This window comes from Rhinolophus sinicus, linkage group LG11, assembly GCF_036562045.2.
Source record: "Rhinolophus sinicus isolate RSC01 linkage group LG11, ASM3656204v1, whole genome shotgun sequence".
In the NCBI taxonomy this organism is placed as follows: domain Eukaryota; kingdom Metazoa; phylum Chordata; class Mammalia; order Chiroptera; family Rhinolophidae; genus Rhinolophus; species Rhinolophus sinicus.
Window position 1 is genome coordinate 17,727,843 of NC_133760.1, and position 23,031 is coordinate 17,750,873.

At 50.3% G+C, this 23,031-nt stretch overlaps 1 protein-coding gene across 9 annotated transcripts in view; it reads right to left on the reverse strand.

Moving 5' to 3' along the window:
* Positions 1-204: 204 nt before the first annotated feature.
* The window catches only part of BANP (BTG3 associated nuclear protein), a 117,783-nt gene continuing 94,956 nt past the window's right edge, over positions 205-23,031 (reverse strand). For all 9 annotated transcript variants that reach the window (XM_019742736.2, XM_019742735.2, XM_019742733.2 and 6 more), the window contains 2 exons: positions 4,385-4,528; positions 205-838 (listed from right to left, as the gene is read on the reverse strand). In XM_019742736.2, the coding sequence (XP_019598295.1) occupies positions 767-838; positions 4,385-4,528 (216 nt within the window). In that variant the 3' untranslated portion in view covers positions 205-766. The remainder of the gene's footprint in view (positions 839-4,384; positions 4,529-23,031) is intronic.

Below are 23,031 nucleotides of genomic sequence, written 5' to 3' on the forward strand. Positions count from 1 at the left end.
GAGAGGCACTCTGCCTCTGGGGGTGCTGACACTCAAGGCGCTGTTGTGTGGGACTGACAGAAACAGCCATGCCCCTTCCTTTGCAAGGACCCACAAGTGCTGCCAGCACAGCTGAAAGGGCCCGCTGGTGACCTCTGAGCATCCACCAGGAGTGGGGTGGGCCTCGGTAAACCATCTCTGAAGAGGAACTAGCATCAAAGCTGCTGTGGTCATAAATACATTTTATTTCATTAGAAATGCTTAATTACAGTGTTGAGAGCATTTCCCCCTAGAAAAGTAGGTAAGCAATATTTCCATCAAAATCAGTTGTCTTTGCAAATACCTATTTTCATTACACTGAACAGAGCACACAGCAAAAGGCTTCTGCTACTCCATTTTTTTCAATTTTCTTTTTTGTTATAAACACCATAGCAAATTAAAAAAAGCTGTTTAAACAGAGAAAAATATTGTAGTTCTTGATTTTCTGCGTGTACTTAACGCAATCCACACTGTGCTTCCCCACTCTTTCTCTAGACACCAACAGTGTGACTCAAACGAAAGGGGTCTTCTGGCAGGGGCAGCGGCTGCTGTTATCGTCTGTGTTACTGGGACACTTTCTCCTGTGGACGAGGCTTTCGGATGCACTTTAACAGAATGTGTGGGGTCACCTCCGTGCAAAGCCGTGGGGCCAGGGCGCGTGTAGAACTGGGTGGTTGGCTGGAGCCCGCGCTGAGCGCGGTGACGGCTCCATCTCAGGTCCTGTCGCAGTCAGGCGGCCTGTCCTGCATCACTGGATCTGAATGGCTCCGTGCTCAAGCTGCATTTCGGACTGCAGGGTGGGCTGCAGGGTCTCAGCCGTCTGCAAGAGGGGAGAGAGGAGGGCTTTTCTATAAAAGGACCCGCCACTCACCAGTCACAAAACACCAATGGTTTCCATACATAGAGCAAACACACACAGCAGAGCTGAGAGGGGCTGGGTCCCAGCTTCACCCCGGCCTTGAGCAATGACTCTCCCAGATCCTGAGCTACTCACGCAGCAGCTCTGACGAGTCCAGGCCGCAGGCCCTCCTCATGGAGCCTTCCGCTTGCCCAGAACCCCACCCACCCTCCCACACATGCCACAGGGCTCCTGGAAGCCTGTGCTGCTGATTTCCCACCCCGACCCCTGCTTATCACTGGGGAACATTCTCGCAGTAGTTAACACGTCCTTAACCTAATATATTTCTCTAGAATTTCAGTTACCATTTTGCCTTTTCTTATAAAACCTGATCCAATGTTCCAAAAAACATTTAGGGGCAGCTACCTTTCTCCCTTTAAAGACGTAAGTTCAAATTAATGAGTTACAGATATTAAGGACTTTAAATGCATATTCACAGTTTTAAGTTAAAGGGAAAAACACAATCATAAAATAAGTCACCAATCATCCAGAATTGGCCCCCAAATGGAGATTTGGGTTTATTTTAGGATCTACGTCATCCGTCAAAGGCAATGTCACAAAGACTAGACCCTCAGAGATAGGCTTCCCGGCTTCCCTAGCCGTAAATTTAGCTGGAGGGGCCCGACATGGTGACCACAAAGGAAGATGCAAAGAAAGCCACAGAGATGGAGCACGGAAGTCCCTGGGTGTGGGGGCTGGTGCTACAACTCCTACTACAGGTCAAGGGTGCGCTTCTGAAATACTACACAAACATCAAATGACATTCAGTATAGTGTTTCCTTAAAGGAGAGGCCTTCTGGTTTCAGATGAAGGACTTGGCACAGGCACCCTCCGCACTGCCTACAGAGCTCAGGAGAGGGGCTGGGCAGGTGCAAGGAACAAGGGATAAACCTAAGACACAGGCAGAGTGGGGAGGGGTTCCCCACAAGTTTCTGGACAACAGCAAGTGGATCAGAGCATGCTGGTAGCTGCAGGCGGCGGGACGGAAGCAGGAGGGAGGCCAGGCGGGGGCAGTAAGCATACATCTCATTCTCTACTCCGTTGCTATCTGTCCTAATGGAACGGTTCTCAAGAGCTGCCAGGTGTGAGCGGAGACAAAGAATGCTGACAGGAAGCCAAGGGGGCAGAGGGCTAAAATGGACACAGTTTTCTTCAATTCCAAAACCTGTAGAATAACCACAAACTTATAATCCAGTAAGATGACCCACCACACAGCCCCCAAAACCTGCAGGACACACACTGTGTGACCCTTCCGTACCTGCCCAGCAGCACGGAGCAAACTGCCTTTACAGAAGGACCCCATTCATGACGTGGGCATCACACACTCACCCAGTGTGGGACGAGGTGGGGCTTGCACGGGTGCTTTCTTGCAGGACAAGTTCACTCTCAACCACATCAAATAAGCTGGCTGGGAAGCGCGCGTGCACACACACACACACACACACACACACACACACACACACACACACACCCCACACACACACCACACACACACACACACCACACACACACTCACACACACACACACACACACACACACCCCACACACACACCCCACACACACACACCCACACACACACACACACACACACCACGCACGCACGCACTCTAGGCCACGCATCATCCTTCTTAGTCTCCAGAGCTTCTGTGGTCACCGCTGTGTGAAAGCCCAGCACCACTCAGGGCCAGAAGTACCTGGAAATGCCCAGGCCACGGGCACGGCTGGAGGGGCCTGGTGGGGATGAGGGGGGGGGGGTGAGAGGCATGTTTCCTCTGGAGCACACCTTCCCAAATTCTGGGCCAACTGGGGCCTCGTTGTGATTCAGGAGAGTAAGAATTTAAGTTCTCACTGGACTGCTGAGTTCACCCAGCCAGCCACTTGGTCACCAGGGTCACGTTGGGCAACCCACGTGGCTCTGCTGAGCACCAATCCTCAGCAGCCACCTCATGCGGCTGCAAGGGGACCAAATGAGAATATCCTTTTCTCCAAGGGCGACGGAGAGCACACGACACCTAGCACAGTGCAGAGAAGAGGGCGAGAGGGGAGAGGAACAGCCTGAAAATTTGGGGCTTTAATTCTAAGCGTCAAAGGCTGATGGCATCAAGAGACACAGGCTCTTAGTGCCTGGCCACAGAAAAGAGAGGAGCAGACCCCGAGAGGACGGCAGAATGTGCAGGAAGGCGGAGCAGGAGTCAACACCCAGCAGGCTGGAACAGAACACCAACAGGGTCCTGTGGGCAGGGGGCTCTGAGGCCGTCCCTTGCTGTCCCACGGTCAGAGCATATAAAAGCCCCAGCATCACAATGGCACTCTCGATCTCAGCAGTAACGTTAGTGATTTAAACCTACAGGCTATGTGATTTGAGAAAGCAGGCAACGAGCATTTGTGTCATTTGCAACACCGGCAGCATTGTGCTTTGTTCCAAGGGACCGCCTGTCTTCTCAGGAGCAATCCTATGGTTACTCTCATAAACACAGGAATCCACCCTAACTTTAGAACTGGTTGTTCCAACACAACCAACCAATCAGACAGAACCCACTCATACCGTCCTCTAAAGGGGCTCAGGCCTGGTTCCCCCAGACCCAGGGGAACTGTGAGGAGAGAGGCCATGATGCTCACGCCACCCAGGACACTCACCGTGGGGCAGCTCCAGGAACGCTTCAAATGTCTAAAGCAGCAGCCCTCTCATCGGACACTTCCAGAAGTGTCCAAACGGAGTCTCAATACAAGAGCTCCCGAGAAAGAGCAGGTAAGGGACAGCGCAGGAGGAGACCCAGCAAAACCAGACAATGAGAAGCTTCCGTGGCAAGCTCACAGTCAGTCAGACATGCTGAAGGAGCACGTAGCAAACAAAGGGAAAAGTGGGCCTTACGAATGTGGAGTTCCCAACAAGGCGGTCAGGATGCCTTGCGAGAAGTGTAATGTAAGAAGCCGGCCCAGCACCCGCAGGACCCAGGGCAAGCACCACAGCTACCGTGGCCAGCCTGCACTTCCACCACAGCGCTACGGGCTGCACAGAGGCAGGTGCCCCAACACCCAGTCCCTGGGCAAAGGGTCGAGGCCGAGGGCTGGGCCTGCAGAAGCACTGACCTCTGCTGCCCCCCACAGAGAAGCAGCGAGGTTTCAGGTCCCGGAGACCCCTCACTTGCAGAGGAGGATTGAACAGAATGTAATTTTTGCCTCTGAATTTACAGACAAACATTTGCATGAGACAGAGTATCTCAAGAATCGGTTTAGGGCTACCGATCTAACTTCTTACCTGTACATTTTCAGGCACTAAAAAAAAAATGGAGTTCCACAGGAGTGCTTCTGTCTGTCCTAATTAAGACTCTTTCACTCAATGGCAATTACCTTGCAGGAGAACAGCAGAAGTAGTAACACCCAAACTGGGGCTGTGTTCACACCTGCAGAGGCCCCAGGACCTGTCCACAGACAGGGCATCCACTTCTCGAAGGGACAGGACCCACCTGAGCTGCAGTGGTGTGGTCTGTCACCGGTGCCAGCTGGACGTACTGGACCTGGATGTCACTGCCCTGGAGAGGAGACCCGTCCACGCCTGCAGCAGCAGGGTCCGAAGAGGCCACGGCTATCAGCTGGGCTCCTTGCAGTACCTGCAGGGACAAAGCAGATCACCGTCAGCACTGGCCCCGGTGCGAGGGCAGAGGTGAGCACCACGCACGCAGACTCCGCCATGACCGTAGGGACCAAGGAGGACGGCCCAAGACCACATTCCGCACTGCCGGGATCTGGCTCGCGAATCACTCAGGAGGTGTGTCTGCTTGGCAAGTGTATGTGTGTGGTGTGAGCGCGTATGAATGTATCTGCATTTGATCAGGTTGTTCCGCCACTTCTGCAAGTGACCTCCCTCACACATCCACATATTGGACACAAAAATGGCTTTTGAAGCCTCACAGGAAAAAAACCAACTAGCTTGAGTTTCCAAAGAGTGAGTGCGGGGAAGTGGCCAAGGGCATGCCTGAGAACACAGGAACGGAGAGACAGCGGGACACAGAGCAGGAGGTAAAGCAACTGAAGACCCCCCGAAATCACTTGCTCTAGGATCACAGGGAGGGGAGACCTGGAGGCAGCCAAGAAAGGGAAAGGACATGGAGGCACGTCCTCGACCCACAGGCAGGACATATGCACCAGTACAATTCTGGGAGCCCCCAGATCATTTGTGAGTTATGGGAGATGAAAACATGGAGTTCCACAGGAGTGCTTCTGCCTGTCCAAATTAAGACTCCCCAATGAAAAAGCCCCCCAAGAGTTGACGACAGAGTTTAAAGAACAGCAGACACACAAAACCCAACACTCCAGATAGAGTCGAGAAGACCTCTGGGTGAGGGGCGGCAGTCAGCAAAGAGGAAACACTGGTGACAGATGGCTAGAGAAGAACTCCCAGGGGGGAGACCAAGTTCCAGACACACATCACCAGCACACGGGCCGTCCTCACAACCAGGGCCACTGTGCTGGGCTGTGGCTGGAGAGGGCTAGATGAGGCCTCAGGGGACGGGCTCCGGGTGACCCCACCACTGGTGAGCATCCCCATGACCAGGCCCACTGCCCGCCCAGCCTACCTGGTGCTCCAGCAGCTGGAAGGTAGGCTGGAGCCTTGGTCCCCTGCAGGCCAGGATGGGGAGGTGGGGGCAGGGGCCCTGACGCTTTGCATTCAGGAGAGTGAGTTGCCATGAGCTGTGAGGGTTTTTACTTGGGGGTTGCGTCCCATCCCTCCTTCAAACTATGCTCACGGCACCACCTTCGCTTTCGGGCTCTCCACAGTGAGGCAACCATGACCACACTTCCTGGCCAGCCCACTGCCTCCAGCAACAGCAGCAGAGCTGAGGAAGATGGGGCAGATGCGTGGAGAGAGGATGGGCTGCTCACTCCAGGAAAGGCGGGCTTGGAGTCTGTATGAAAATATAGTCTGTGGTTCTAAAATAATGTTCTAGTTTTTGATAAGCAAGAGTTCTGTTTCTTTAACCAGGAACCCATCAGTGGAAAAAACAGATAAACTCAAATTTTTAGAATAAAAGATGGCAGCAAGTTCTTTTCCTTTTGTGTCTTCAGAAACCATCTGCGAACAGTTTCACATTCTAATGCCAGCTGGCTGTGTTGGGAAGAATACTGCTCCCCAACATGTACACGTCTCATCCCTGGACCCCACGGGCGTGTGCCCTGACATGCACGGGCAGAGGCACTTTGCAGATGGGATTAAGCTGATCCTCTCAAGATGGAGAGAGTATCCTGGAGTATCGGGGAGCCCAATGTCACACGGGCATCTTTAAAGCAGAGACTCTTCCCCAGCTCCAGAGAGCAAGAGTTGACTAGACACTGCTGGCTTTGAAGACAGAGGAACGGGCTGTGAGCCAAGGAGCGTGGTGCCTCTAGAAGCCAGAAAAGGCAGGAAACAGATTCTCCCCTGGAACCTCCAGAAGGAACCGGCCCTGTGACACCTTGACTTTAGCCCAGGGAGACACGTGTTGGACTTCTGACCTCCAGACAGAGAATAAACGTGGGTTGTTTAAGCCACGAGGTGTGTGGCCATTTGTCACAGCAGCCACAGGACATGCATACAACTGCGGTCACCATTTCCTTAACTACCTCCTTTGAGTGCAAGAACTGGCTTCTTGGTCCCCAAAGGGCTGATCTGACAACAATGGTTCTTTATTAAAACACTACTCTTTTCCATTATAAACCATTTGCACTAGTGAGTTTTTGAAAGGTTGAAAAAAAAAACACTGAAGAAAACTGAAGTCTCTATTATTCACATTTTCTTTTTCCCAGCATTTACTCTCCACCAGATCTTTCATGATCAGAAAATAGGACCCAGTCCTGTCCAGGTCCATAGCTTTGCTTCCCATCACCAGGGAGGCAGCCAACCCCCACGTGGCCCGTGGGGCCGAGCAGCCTTGGGCAGCAGCCGGCATGGCCTTAGCAGAACTGAAGGGCCGGCTCAGGCGGGGGGGCCTCCCTGCAGCATACCCATGGCCCTCAGTGCTCAAAGCCAAGGGTCCCCGAGTCTCCTCCGCATGGCCAGGTGGGCCTCTGCTGGGCATCAGTCTCCTCGTGGCTTGGGAAAGCATCAGCATTTTTTTAAGAAAGAGCAGCAAGATTCAGGGCTCCCTAGGCCCCTCCAGCAAACGTCCCGACATGCCCTCCACTCCACAAACTCCCAGCATGGACAGAAAGTCAAAGAAGTCTAATCCAGACAAGTCAGCTGGGACCTGAAGAAAGGGAGACACGAAGCTATATTTAGTCATGGATTGTTCTAGGAGCCTCTGTGCATCAGAACGGAGGGGCGGTGGTTTTATTTTTTTGGCATGAAGAGTAAAACTATCAAAGCCCCTTCAAAAATCACATGTCAGATGTCACGTTTCTTTAGCCTGAGCAAACTGATTCTGACGGGTCTGCTCCAACTGTCAGAATCCACACAATGCCGCAGTCATGTGGGGTGACCGAAGTGGGGTGATTCACAGGTCTGGAGCGGTGACATGCCTGCACACCCCTGGGCCAGCAGGCTCCACTGCATACGTGCCACTCTCTGCTGCCCTGTGCCCGGCGGCCTGCCCTTGTGTCCAGCCCCGCTGGCCCCTGCCTCCCTCTCCTCTGCTCCTCCTCCCCCTGCCTCTGTCTTTGCTTCCCTTCCACTACGAACGGAAGCCAGCAGAGGACCCGGCGATTCCCACCCGGCCCACCACGGCCCGCTCTGGAGCCCTGGCCACCTCTAGGAGCACAGTGCATCTTGCTTGAGTATTTGCTCAGAGTTCCCCCTGCCTCCACCAGTGGAATAGGAGCTCCAGGAAGAAAAGTGGGGAGGGGGTCATGTTTTGTTCACTGCTAAATTCCTAGCATCTAGAACCATACCTGGCACTCGATAAATATTCGTTAAGTAAATGAAAATGAAGCTGATGTTGATGAGGAAACACTAAGAATGAGAAACAGGTGAGAAAACAGGCCGTTGCCTAGACGGGTCCATCAGACAGGGACTGAACTGTGGTGATGTGCAAGGAACATGGAAACATGTCTGCGTGGATTTTCAAAGGCTCTCCTGGTGTCTAACAGGGGTTGAGGCGGTTGTTCCTGAGCCAGGCAATTCTACAGGAAAACTCAGGAGAGGCAAATGGAAAGTTTTCAGAAGAAAATGTGAAGGGGTAAGAGCAGTTAAGAAGACACCTGGGCAAGTTAGGGACGACTTTCCTGTAAGCACAGCATCACCTGAGGTGTGAGTGGAGGACAGTGCGGAGGCCACGAGCCAGGGAGGAATGGGGAAGGCCACACAAGCCAGACCGAGCTGACTGCCTGCTCCGATCCACTGCCAGCCCTGCAGACCAGACGACAGCAAGCCTCCCTCCTGCCTGGCGGTGGGCCTCTCCGTGGCCCTGATACGACACGCTCCTTCCATGGCCCTCTTCACAAGGCTGAGCCAGCTGACACGTGTGAAAGAACCTTTGCACTCCTGGATTCTCTGTGACAAGACAAATCCATATTCCCAAAAGGGGGCCAGGAAAAGGCCAAGTCAGTTGAAGGGTATCTGAATCCAAACAGCACTACATCGAAGCCAGCCGCCGCCGACCGGACGAGAACATTTACTCATGCGCTTTGCACTCAAAACACCACTGAAAGGTCATGCACAGATAAATTACAAGTAGTGTTACAGGTACAGTGATTTGGTTTTGATGAGCCATTGCAAGATTACACTGAGTGTCTGAGAGAAATGAATGCAACTTATTGTTAAGTCTTAACTAATGGAACGGACATTTGCCTTTTCTCTGAATTTCAGTTTAGCATCTACATCATCTTAAATTAGCTCAACTGTCAGCAAGTGACTGGCCTGTACTGAAGGCTCTCTGGTATATTCGGACCAGCCTGCTCCCCGAGGCCACGAGGCTGCATCAGCTACGTGTCAACAGACACCTGCTCCACCCAGTGCCCGCTGCCCCCTGCACTGTGCTCCCCAATTCCCTCCCGCACAGCAGCCCTCCACATGAACTCCTCTCTAGAAAAACAAACTCAGATATGTACTGAAGACCTACCATGTGCAAGACCCTGCAGGGGTAGGAATGGGACCCCAAGAACGTATGTTCTAGAACAAACACAAACTATGAAGCGAAGTGGACTGCATTCTGAGAATGAGAAATGTCTAGTTCTCTTACCTGCAGAGACTCAGGAAAGTTCTGCGGGAAGGAGGGATGGGAAGGAAGAGTATCATAGGCAGAGGGAACGAGAAGGCCCAGAGACGGCAAAGGAGGAGACCACGGGGTTGGCGAGGGCTGTGGGGGGAGGGGTGTAGCTCACACAGAGGAGAGGTGGGCTCAGTGCCGGGCAGAGCATCTAAGGCTCCGTGAGGACAGCAAGAGAGCTGAAGGCTCCATTTAATTCTGTCTGGCATCCCATGCACAGGATATTTAACCGGTTAGAAAGAACACAGTTCATCCAGCTGGGCCAAGAGGACTGGAGAGGCCAGGGCAGGATGGAGGAGACACTTGCTATTTGTGGGCCCATCACGGGACCCCACTGTTGTCCAGCCAAGGCCAACTCATCTTTCGTCCCTTTGCCTCTTTTTGGAGTGGCTGTAGGCCCGGGACCCTGACCCAGCAAATAAAATCCAGTATGTGACTTCACGTTGCTGGCCCAGGAATGGACACAAGGATCCAATCCATTCCTCTATTGTCAACTCTCAACACTGGATGGAAACATGGCGCTTTGGCCTGGCAGGGTCTCTGCCGGATTATGCAGCCTCTCCACGACACAGGTGGGGCTGCCAGTTCCGTATCTTCTCTCCACAGACGGCTGCTTCGCCCAGGTCTGTAAGTCTGAAGTTAACGACAACTACTTTGGTTCAAGGATGCTACACTCTTGGTCCTCATCCCCATCTTTACAACATTCCTGCAAACTGTCAATTCTTTGTGCTATGGAATGTGTAGCAATGTTCTTGGGAATCTGGAGATGTAACACCCCTAGCACAGCAGAGCCACTGCAGAAACACTGACCAGACAAGGTGTCATTAGCAGGCCTGGTGTCCCACAACACCCTACTGCAGTTTACTAAGACCGAGAGCAACCCAGCTGCGCGTGGGTGACAAGCTGGTTGGGAAGCCCGGCATAGTGCTCGTGGCAGCTGCGTCTCTTAGTCAGCAGACTTATTCCTGACTTACACGCACCTGGGAACTTTTTATGACTTAGTCCCATGTAGGAATGCCCATGTGACGTCCCTGCGCCGGCCCCCACATTCCTCCAAGTGGGTAACCTCATGTCTAACTTGTACAGTCGTGGGTGGTTTATTCCCACGGCAAAGCTGGGGAAAGGAACGTGGGCCAGCAACGCCCATTCGAGGGAGGTTTGTGATTCAGGTGAGAGATTGTGCTGGGCAACAATGCAGCCACACAACAGCTAGAAAAGAAATCAGTCTGAGGAAAAGACAAAATGTAATAGACGTGTAGGCAATTTTCAAAACCACACAGACAGATGCCCTTCTGGTGGGTGGAGAAGGGGAAAGAGGGACACAGGTTGCAATGCTCTGTGGCTGCCCTGACTTAGCACTGGTTTGCCAGATCCTGGACTGAACTTAATAAAAAAAGAAAAATCTAGGCAATGTTTTGAAATACTAAACTAAAATGTTAGGTACTATAATGTAGTCACAGTTTTGTAATTGATATATATTTTACGAGATTCCTTAATAAGTGAATTTAAGGTCAAATCATGTAACTAATTTTTAAGGAAACTTATGAAATCATGGAACTTATTTCCGAGAAGGTTCTGCCTGTACTCTGGTTTTGGCGATGAGCCATTACCCCCTACAAATGGAAGACATTTTAGGTTTCCTAAGAGATTTTTTTCCCTGTCAGCATTGCCAATAAAATGACTTTTCACATGATTTACACCGTTGATTAAATCTTAAGGATTGTAATGTCAGAAACCTCAGAATCTAAATGTGCAGAATTATAATAGCAAAGGTATGCATATTACCAGTCTTGCTGCTAAATGAAAATAAAAATGTTCTCCACTGGGAGTTTATTCAAAATGCTATGCCTTTTAAACATTTCCACATTGGTTTAGTTTTGCTAAGTGATTCAGAAACGAGTTAAACACTTAATGTGCACAGAACTGGAGGAAAAGACCTTCCAGACATTTCGGTATCATGCTTCCTCTTCCTCGTACTCCAGACCCTGCAGAGAAAGCCGGCCCATGGGGCCGTCGCCTACGAGGCCTCAGCAGAAGCCCTGTGCGGCCAGGCTGCCGCAGTTCCTATGCCTGAACTCCAAGGCGGGGCAAGACACGGCTATTTAGACAAAGCGATTCAAGACATTTTTCAGGGAATCCTCAAAATTTGGAAATGACTCTTCTAAGGTGAGATTAACATTTTGTTAAAGAATGAATGAAATCTTCGCAAAAATGGGTTCTTCTTCGGACGAAAGAGTAAACACAGTAAGGCAGAGTACAAAAGGCCCCCTCTCCGAATGGCTAACTTCACCACAAGCCAGCAGAGGCAATGGCACTCTCAGCAGGAACCTTGCCCAGAAGCAGCACTGATTTCTCACAGTGCAGCCCATGGAAGCAAACATGGAAGACGAAAGTCAGTCTCATGAAAGTCAGTCTCCACAAAATAACCACATGGCTGAGGATTCCGGGGATTCGCACTGAGGGAGTATCAGAACTGACGGGTGGGCACCCTGTGGAGTGGGCTGACGGTCCAGGCTGGGAGGGAAACGCCCCATGGACCTCACGTAGTAATGTTTTCACCTTGTGCTGTTTTCATGATAAGAGAATGAATCATGCTAAGGGAGCGAGGACGTCATGCAGAATGACCTGGAAGAAGACCCAGCGGGGCTCTCCTTTCAGACCAACGCACAGTCTGGGGTGGAGAAAGGGCTAAGTGACCAGCACACAGTAGGCAGTGACCAGCTCACACAGCAAGGCACAAATGGGCTGAGATGAGAACGGAGCAGACACCCCCACAGGGCCTCAGGGAAGGCTCTGCAGCCAGGGGTCACACACGAGGGAGCTGAGACAGGAGTGGCCACTCGGGCATACCTGCACCTTCTCTCTCTCTCTCTAATAACTGCATTACCCTGAAGGCAGGGTGTTTGTGTGAGGGTCACACAAGTGACACGACCAAAATAAAAACAAAAGGCTACCAGAAACAATTACACAAAAGATCTGATTTGTCCACTTCTCAGCTGTGCTGCTCAAAGCTCTCTGCAGCCTCTTGAAATACACAGAAGGCTGAGACAGATGTGTTGGTTTGGACCTGATTTTAAACTGGTGACACGGAAAACCCATTACATCAAACCTTAAGTGCAGAGCAGCAAAGAGGAGGTCACATGCCATTGTCCCATGGATCACTGCGGTGCCCCACGAAGGGGAATCCACTGAAAACCTGTCCAGTTGATCCTTGCGCTGGCAGGAGGATGGCTAGCCCAGCACCTCATCCTGCCTCCTGCTCATCTGATCGTGGCCCAGGTCTTCTGTGGGGCAAAGCTTGCCTGGACGAATTCCCACTCATCTCCCAAAAGTGAATTTTCAGTTCCTTCTTCATTCTGCCTGCTCATTTTATGTGTGGTGCCTTTTTCAAACAGGCTCTGGAACGTAGAAGGCTCTAACTGGAATGCGGTGAGCTCCCAGGCCAGTAGCCAGCGGCAGCACCTCCAGGCTGTCAGTGACAGCGAGCCTGTGGCTGTACTTACAGGGGGGCTCCCAGACGGGCAGCACGTCATCATACGTGAGACACTCACGGACGGGGTGCAGGCACGGGCTACGTTCCCAACTTCATTCAGAGGGTTCCCCTGTACATTTCTGAAGCACAGCCAATTATTTTCCGACAAAAGAAAAGAATGGCATAGGGTACGAATTTAAAGCAGTCTACTAAGGGAATCTGGATCTAAGAGTCCTGTGTTTTGGAGCACACACATCTGGTTTTCCTCTTTATACTGCCAATTCTGAAACTCTGTTTAATACCCAACTGAGATAATGCAAAACTGGTGCAAAACCTAAAATAAATGCAAGAAGCCTAAGGATTTTTCAGTAATATTTAGATATAAAATTCCAAATCCAACCAAGAATCCACCCAGATGCGAGAGAGAGAGAGAGAGAGAGAGAGAGAGAGAGAGAGAGAGAGAAAGAGAGAGAGAGAAACCCCAACCCCCCAAAAACAAACGAGAAACCCTCAATGTACTTATAAGATCTGCTTTCAAAAGTTTAATTGTGTGGCCGGGAACAGGGACAAGACTACCAATCCCGAGGCCTCCTGGAAAAGCCATGGTCATTTATTTGTTGTGTTTGTTTTAATCCAACGTGTTATGAGAACGTAATCAACCAGCAAGATGAGTTCCTCAAATCTGGATGTTAATTCAAGGAGTAGCTTCCTCGTGACAGGCAAGGAAGAGGCTGAGAGACAGCTGTCCAAGGGACGGCCCCAAATCACCAACTGGCCAGGAGATCTACCAGCCCGAAATCTTTTTCACCTATCAGTATAGCAAATGCCAAAACCAAATGATTATTCTTAAGCCTTTAAACCCACTGATGGAACACTAGTGGGTTTCCCTGGACTCCATTCTGAGTGCTTTCATAAACCACATCCCCATTAGTCGAGGGTCACAAATGAGTTCAAATGGCAAGGCTCCTCTGGGGTCGCTCTGGGGTCACCACAGAGCAAGACCTGGCACAGAGACTGCTCAGTCCCCAGGGTCCGAGCCAACTGCTGCAACATTCTAGAAAAGCATCTCACAGCCAGTGCTTGCAAAGCGAACAGGCTAACAGCCGTGAGCTAGATTTACAGCCCGGAGCTGATGGGAAGATGCCCCAGGGAACCCAGGTCCAGAGTCTGTGCACACAAAGCCCTGGTGTGGCAGGCAGTAATACAAAGCAGGTTCTGCTATGTGCTCTGTGGCTCAGTCCAGCACTGGAGCACGAACCTCAAACACAATCCAGGAGAAAGCAAAACAAAACCTAAAAAACAGAATAAAGCAGAAACGGAAATCTGCAGATACTTGGTATTCATCCCCCATCGTTCCAGATAGGCCAGCTTTCCGGGGAACAAATCTTAACCATGTGTCTTAAAACTGTCCAGTTGATTGGGGCTGGGGTAGGGGGAGGTTTAATAACTCCTCCCCCTACGAAAGTCAAATCCAAGGCCCTCCACATTTTCCCAGGGGTCCAGGCTTCTGGCTTCTAGAAGGGGAGGTGCAGGGGTGCAAGGGGAGTGGGTGAGACAGCAGGAACAAAATAAAAGGTTTATTTTAATTATGTGTGTAAGTACATCACATCACTGCAGTGCCGTTCAGACCCTAGGAAGGGAGAGGGTGCACCAGGCTACCAGCTACCGCACTTCACGACTGCAGTGCGCTGAGATGCCCAGCCACAGGAAACGAACGCTGCCAGCTGCCGTCCGGACTGATAATGAGGACAAAGTGGCCACCACCTCATAGGACGTAGGTGACCTAAGCCAGGACTGCGCTCAGCGCTGCTTCCCTCGTTGTCCTGTGGCAGTGTTCGCACGGCTTTATTTCTTTTTTTAACTTGGAAAACTCACCGCACGGAACAGCAAAAATTACTGGTGTGATAGGGCAAAAGAACAAACTTCTAAAAGAGAGGCTCTGCAACTTACCTACTGAGTTGATTTCAGTAGGAAGCATTAATAAAAATGAATAAAATTAACAGAAATGTCTGCTTTACTGGGTGACATGAACGTCAACTAATGTTCCCTCCTAATCAGGATGGAGAAAAGCAATTTTTGAAAAGAGGGTACACCAGTCCTCAAATTCTCACCTAACAACCCAGATCGCATGAATGACCAGAACCCTCAGCAGACCATAGGCCCCCCTGAGAAAGAGCCAGACAGTTGCCTCTCACAGAGGGCAGCGGGCACCCACAGTGGAAACAGCTTCGAGTCCTTGCATCAATGTAAACGTGCATCATATTGTAGAAACACACACGGCCTTGCTAGTCATGCGTATGGGTGATTTATTATGAAACGCTGACTGACAGGGACGTCTACACGGTCCTCATACTGGTGACACATCAGCGCGGCGTGATGATTCTATTCTGATAAACCACGGGGCCTGCTGGCTCTTAAAGAAAAGTTTAAAACCTGATTTCGGGGCCAAGTAACCGACTACACACCAAGTGGACAGTCTCACTAGGTGACAACTTACCACAGCGGCCCTCGTTGGTGAGGACGGCACTTCTCCCCTTTCGAGGTGACGGTTCTAGAGGTGACTCCATCCCCACACGTCACCTCAAAGTGCAGCGTGACTTAGTGCATCGAACAGGCGCAGGAAACACTGCCCCTTCCTTACCAAGCGTCCCTTCATGTAAGTGAAGAGGGGACTGCGCCTGTGTTCCCATCAGGACAGCCATCAGGAGGCCCGGGAGGGACGTGAGAGGCAGGGCAGGGCACACAGGTGTGTCCCACAGGACGCCACACGGCACCTGGAACGTCACCACTCACACTGCCTCACACACAACTTGTTTCACGGCGTAGAGCTTGGGTTTATCACACATCTCTGTAAGATGTGGGTCCAAGGTGAGGTGGTCAGCCAACGTTCTACAAATGATGGGGTCAGGGGTGTTGGGGGCCCAACTGTGTCCCCCAAAAGATATCTCCATGTCCTAACCTCTGGAACCTATAATGTGACCTTATTTGTAAATAGGGTCTTGGAGGATGTAATCAGGATGAGGTCACATGAAAGCAGGGTAGGACCTAATCCCATGACAGGTGTCCTTATAAGAGGGGGATTTGGACACAGACAGAGAAAGGAAAACACCATGGGAACACAGAGGCAGAGGTTGGAGTGATGCACCCCCAAGCCAAGCACTGCCAGGAGCCCCCGGGAGCTGGAAGAGGCAAGGAAGGCTCTCTCCTGGAGCTTCTGGAGGGAGCACAGCTCTGCTGACCGTGAGTTTAGAATTCTGGCCACCAGCACTGTGAGAGGATACATTTATGGCTGTTTTAAGCCACCCAGTGCGGGGTCACTGGTTTGGGGGTGACGGGCCAGGAACAGTCTTTGCACTTTCAGACCCTCCACTAGAATGCCGTAACCCCATGCCCAGGGCCACCTGGTCAATGGTCTTTCATTGACAAAGCTTCAGGCCTTTTGTTTCCAGAGAGCATCCTGCTGGCTCCTTTCCCTAATGTCTGTCAGCTCCTCACAGGTACATGGCTCTAGGGGAGCTCGCCCTCTGCCCTTTCAATGGGACAACCAACGACCTTCTCCCAAATGTCAGGGCCTCAGTCTTCCTGGACACTCCCCAACAGGTGTGGGAGTGGGTCTGCACTGGGTCCAGTGCAGACAGGTCCTGACCCTGCGTGGCTAGTGCACGAGTGACATCAGCCGGCATGACAGATAGGAACACGGCAGGGCTGGGCTGCAGACAAGAGGAACCAGATGCGGGCATGAATCTTAAACCTCTCCTGTTGCTTAAGGACCATCATAAGAAAGCAGCCAAACTTCAGAAGACATGAGCAATGGTCTCTTAAAAAGCCAGATTCCAATTTCCCACTGAGAAGAACTGGCCACCATTGGACCAATTTCTAATTAACCTGCAAGAGAAGGGGCACCTCCTCCTACAAGCTAATGGTGCGTCCCTTGTCTGAATCAGTACTGGGCAGGGCCAGCTCTTGCGACCACTCTCTCCCTTCACCAAGACCTGCCGTGCAAATAGCCGCTGGGATCCAACCCCACCTGGGGCTTAGAACTCTCCAGGAGCCTGCCCATCTGACGCAACGGCTCAGGAAATTCCATGCTGAGGTAAGACAGAGTGCAATTACTGCCTGGCCAAGGTGACTAGGACCAAGTAACCACAGATATTTTCAGGCCCAAATCCCCTTTCTGCATCCACAGCAGAACTCAGTCCATCCTTTCTTAGAACAGGCAGGGCACTCTGGACTAAACGTTTGTGTCCTTCCCCCCAATTCATACGTTGAAGCCCTAATTTCCCCAAGTGATGGTGTTTGGAGGTGGGCCCTTTGGGAGGTGATTAGGGTTAGATGAGGCTGTGGGGGTGGGGCCTCTACGACGGGATTAGTGCCCTTCTCAGAGGAAGGGGGTCACTGGCTCTCTCCATGCGCACCCCAAGCAAGGCCATGGGAGGACAGAACCAGGAAGAGGGTCCTCACCAGAACCCAACTGGACCGGCACCCTGATCTTGGACTTCCAGCCCCCAGAACTGTGAGGAATAGCTGTCTGCTGCTTAAACTCCCAGTCTGTGGCGTTCTGTTAGAGCCGCCCACACTCAGAGAGTGACGGTAGATAAACATCTTTATCTTCCTTCTTGTGTGGTGGGAAAGACATCCTGAGGAGAGGAAGTTTCAAGAACTGTTTAATCACCAAAAGGGTCCAGCTTGGTGAGAGACCAAGTCAAGAAATTCTGGACATGTTTGGAAACGGCTGGAAGGACAGATCCCTGCGAAAGAAAAATCCACTAACAGACCCACAGGCACCTCTGATAGATCAGCCTTGGGTTTGAAATCCAATGGTGTAAATTTTCTAGGACTTTCCAATGGAAGGGACATTCTTATTTAAACATACACTGTTTTCTGTTCAATGGTCCGGAAAAACCTACTTTATATACATTTCAAGTTCAAGTTAGGAGGAATCCCTTCAGCATATCCCTGGACTCCCGCCGCCATGGAGTGTTTCTCTGGGAGCATTTTGAATCTGGGGATTTCACAGAGCATTCGCCTTGGTCCCTCGACACTGAGAGACCACGTTTCTAACCTCTAGAAAGCAAAACGTAAGACAGGCAGGACGACGGCCCTTTTAGAGCGCCGCAGTCTTGGCGGGGGGGGGGGGGGGGGTTTGCGGCCTTGAAGGACTTAGCAGAAACCAAACCAGCGTCCTGTCCTCTCCCCTGTGTGCCCTCCAGGTGGGACCAGGAATCGTTTGCCCTGTTAAAGCACAGCATGCCATTCTCAAACATGTTGTGCAGACACAACAAGACAACTGCTCGTTCTCACTGCACGGTGCTCCAGGCACCCCATTGCGAAACCAGATTGACACCAGGAGTCAGAAACGATGCAAACGGTAAACTTCAGGTGTAAAGGATTTCTTTAAACTTTGTCCAAGTGAAAAACACCCGAAAAGCAACTCTTCACACTCAGCCAACGCTGGGCCACCTCCGGGGAGGAGAGTGTGGGCTGCCTGGGAAGAGTGAGTTCACGCTTGACAATGTGTTTCCATATCATACCCAGCATGGGGCTGTGTTCACGCTATCACTCCTGCACTGAAAACAACAAAATACCGCCACAGTAACTCCGAATGAGAGGGAAGGAGGGAGGGAGATAGGGAGGGCTTGCTTCTGTAAATGATTCCGTCTCAGAAAACACAGTTTTGCACATATGGAGTTCAAGCTACAAGTTCAAGCTGAGCCCAGGGTGAGGATGCAGCCAGGCCAGCGCCCAGGGGCAGATCAGTGGAATGAAGACCTGGAGCTCCCTCTTCCCGTACCCCTCATGGGCCAAACCCACAAGGGAAGCCAGTGGGTGACGGAGCCGAGGGAGGGCTGAGCCAGGAGAGCAGAGATCGTACATGAAAGGCCGGTAACAGGGAAGCCCCTGCATCCTGCTCTAACACAGTGTGTCCTCTCTGGGGACGTCCTGGCTGCTGCTGATGGCTGCAGGTGTCAGGATCACACAGGCTGTTTTAGTCATCAGAAGAGCCCCTCGATCACCATTCTGAACCTGAGCAGATAAGCACCCGGAGCTCTGGCCAGTGGGCAGGACCACCAGGGCGAGTGCATTTGCGAGGGAGCAGCAGGGCTGGCCGGGGTCCCGGGGCCTCAGCTGTGCGCTGGGCACTCGGCACAGATGCCATCTTGTTTGTTATCATTAGCTCCACTTTGCCAGGAGGAAACAGGGCCTCAGAGGCTAACGTATGTGCCCAGGATCAGAGGCCAGTAAAAATACAACCAAACAGAAGAGGCTTTGAACACAGTTGTGGCAGCTCCTCTGGGCCGCTCCCATCACACCATGAGGCTGGAGCCAATCACTTGTGTGTGACGGAGATGTGTTAGAAAAAAGTGAAAAGAATGATTACACAACAAGTCATATAACTAAGAAACTTCAAGAGCCTCATTTGACTTTAAAAATAATTTCCCCTTAGAACAACAAGGGAAATTATGCTAAATCCCCTCTACTTTGGCCTTTGTTAAGAAGAGAAAACAGCCTCAAGGCCTGCATTCAGTTTCTTTTTGGCCGACTTGTCTCTTGGCTCAACACCGGCCAATCAATCAGGGATCGTTTGCCCCTGGTGCATTCTCCAACACGGGGGGAACGCAACTCAGGTGCCAATGGAGCATCCTCCCAAATGTAATAAGACAATTTTTCTCAAAAAGATTAGCCAGCTGCTTACATCTGAGGAACTATTTTTGAGGAGACACATTTTTCCATCCTCTTTTTGCAAACCTTCCAATAACTAGGCCCGATTTACCCAACTGTTTTCGACTGAATGTGATGGGCCCACCAGTGGCCTGGGGCTGGTGGCCCATGTCTGTCATCTGGCCTAGGCAGCTTCATGTCTCACTGCTCTGTCACTGCCTGCCCCACTCTTGGTGACGTAAGGCATTCATTAGCGGACAGGCGCATCTGTCACTGGGCTGTTGGCTCTCTATTCTAGGGGCTTCCACCTGTACACATCGACTTGCATCTTTTGCCAGCTGGAACGCCATCCTCAGAGCTTAGAGCAACTTTCAGTAACAGGCACAGGGCTAATTTCTATGGACCGTCCCTAATACCAAGTGGACAGTATTGAGTGCTGTGTGTACAGGTGATGACACAGGAACATGAAGTGAAAAGAGTTACTGAAAGCAAATGCAATAGCTCAACAGGGCAGATGAACAGGGAGAATTAAAAATTAATCTGGGTTACTTTACAAGCTTTTTGTTTTACTTTGGAAGTCAACATGAAACAATGGCTTAAATTTTAACAATAAGTGACTATATTTGTATACACATAAAAATCATCTCTAGATTATCTGTCTGCTCTGAATGTATATTATACACAGAGCAGCTACCAGTTTAATGTGTTCTTAATCTCTCCCCTCCCGTCCATTTTTCTCTTACACACACACACACACACACACACACACACACACACACACCCTCTGATGGTCTCAGACATTATACTTTCTCTCCAACCCAAACCCAGTGGCATGTCACACATATTTTCATTTCATTTTTGGACTGCAAATCCTTAGAGGAAATGTGAAGAAAGGTGATAGTGGATTTTACCAAATACTTGCAAATATTCTCATTATCTGAGTGAGAGGAAACGTGGAACCTTCCAGCTGCTCAGAATAAGGGGAATCATCCTGACACTTTGGTATGTTACTTGATCAGAAATCAACCTCAGCTCTGCAACTGCATAAAAAGTCATAATACCGTGTGTTTCCCCCAAAATAAGACCCAGTCGGACAATCAGCTCTAATGCGTCTTTGGGAGCAAAAATTAATCTAAGACCGGGTCTTATTTTACTATAAGACCAGGTTTTATGTAAGACCAAGTCTTCTATTATATTATAGTAAAATAAGACCAGGTCTTATATTAATTTTTGCTCCCAAAGATGCATTAGAGCTGATTGTCCGACTGGGTCTTATTTTGGGGGAAACACAGTAGCACTTGCACTGGTTCTGCTATGGATTGTGCCAAATTTCTAAACATAAATCCTTCTGTAGACAGCACTGTCTGGTCCTGTCTGCATGTGCTCCATAAGCCTGTCGGTGTGAAAACGCCTACAATCAAAGGCTCCTGATGGGAAAGACAGGAATCTGCGTTTTCATGTCCTTCAGTTTCCCACAGGTCAGCGAGTGCATTAACACACATAGGATTCGCTTTTACTCATTTCAACACACTGTTAAAGCAGGAGCTTTAACAATTTCACCAGGTACCCTGATCAGACAGGAACTATGGTTTCTAGATAAAGGACCCCTCATAAACACAGTGAATTAAATAATCGCTCAGTGGTTCCCTCTCAAAGTGAGTAAAAGGTGGGGAATGACCCTGTGCTTGAAATTTTCTTCCTTCTGCAGTAATTCTGTCATATAAATGGTTCGAGGCCTATGAGATTTTTAGTCAGGCTCATTGGTGTCTTCTTATCTGTCAGAACTCAGGACACCGCAGGCCCCACTTGCTCACGCCTCTCACCACTGGACAGTCTGGTGGCAGTTCCTCTGATGGACCCCCTTCTTCCCTGCTCAGGGCCCTGGGAGGAAGATGACATGATCCTGAAATCTCTAGACCATGGAGACCAGCAACAGCGGGACACAGTACAAACCACGGAACCCTCTCAGCCCTGATTCCTCTCAAGTGTTCTCCACTGTCTACCACTCTTCCGTTCTGGAATGGAACCACCCTAGTCCAAACATGACCACAGTTAAGGGCATGAAGAACAATCTACCAATTTATAAATACGGGCAAGTCAGAGATCCTCGAGTTTACACGAGGGGAAAGCTGTGGCCTGGTCAGAACAGGAATGAAATGTCCTAATAGGTATCTTCCATTACCAATTTCTCTGTCTCTAAAGAAATGAAACATCTGGAGCTCATGACAGAGTGCCAAGGTTCGTTCCTGCTTCTAAAATCTCACCTCCCACCCTTCACTCTCCACAAGCCAGAAGTTCAGAAATTAAGTTCCTGGTGCAGCAGTGGTAACTTGACTTCCTTTCAACTGACAGCAGCTGCTCTGATGGCTTCTGGGATAGAACCCTTGGGACTAAAGAATCCTTTACACATTCCTTGAATGCTCTGCCTGGCCATTCAAACCAACAGGTTATACTGGCCGGGCCCCAGACGTGGGCTTGGGCTGCGCACCCAATCACGTGGCAGTTCCTACTCATGACACAGCAGGCCCATTAGCAGGAAACAGACACGTTTAAAAGAAGATTCAGAAAAGCCCAAAGAAATCGCCCAAACTTATTTATACAGTAAAAGTTCTACAACTTGGGTCCCACTGAAAAGAAATTTGGAATTACTCAGAAGTCACAATTTTTCAGGTTATTGAGCTGTGAAGTTTAAGGAAGTACTTTTCTGTACATTTCCAGGTTATTACTCGTGATTAAAATTATCGATGAACATATGCTACTTAAAAATGGAAGAGTTTTGCAAAATGTCTTCGATTACCCTGACGACTTCACAAGACTTTGATGTGGGACCCAACCAAAGGGGCTCAAGGAGGCCCTGGGTCCATTGACTATTGTGTGATGTGTCCAAAGCATCAGAAACATCTTTGGGATTTTATTATAAAGCTATGCTATTGCAGCCGCCACTAATATGAGCCCCTTCAAAGACATCATAGTTTCAACTACCTAAGTACTGAAAATGTATATATAGGTAATCATTTCATCTAACTTCTCTCTAAAAACATTATAATACCCTGCTCAGCCCAAACCGTTGTCCAGCTTTTTCCTGGTCATTCCTGACCTGAAGTGGTCTTGTCTGTTACAACTGTAGCGACAAGATAAGCCCAAAGGAACACCGCAGCGTTCCTAACTGATGGTCACTTAGCCCGAGACCCCCTCCCTGCTTAGGGGAGGCCAGAAGCTACAGCACATTGAGTTCTCAGGTCTTCTGTGCGCACTGGCAACTGGTCCGTTTTGCTTCATATAACAAGCCTCTGTTGGGGACCAAACGGATTCCTGAAGAATTAGAGCCAGCAGCAGGAAATACTGTGGGCCCCTTGTCCCATCCGGGCCAGCTGCCTCAGACAGGGTGACAAACCCACAGCGTCTCGCTCAATCCAGGGCTGCCGGCGGGCCAGGCTCCTCGACCAGGCAGCAGGAGACCCACAGTTGTTTTCGTGACTTTTCTAGGATGTATTTTGGAACTAGTCAACACCAAACTCACTCCACTCTGACCTTTTATGGCTTAAATTAAATTATATTTTCCACCATTTCTGGTATGGAAGCTTTTCCATAAGGGATGAATTCCCTGAGCTACCTAGGTTCTCCAAGATTTCTGTTTGTGTTTTGGCATGCAATGCAGGAACATATTTTCTTGAAGGGAACATTTTTATTAGAAGTGAAGTGATCAGTGTATGCCATCTGGGAGGCTGACATTGTTCTCCCCAGTGTGTGACAAACCATTAAAAGTGGACTAAAGCCTCCCGGAAATAGAGGAGACATTTAC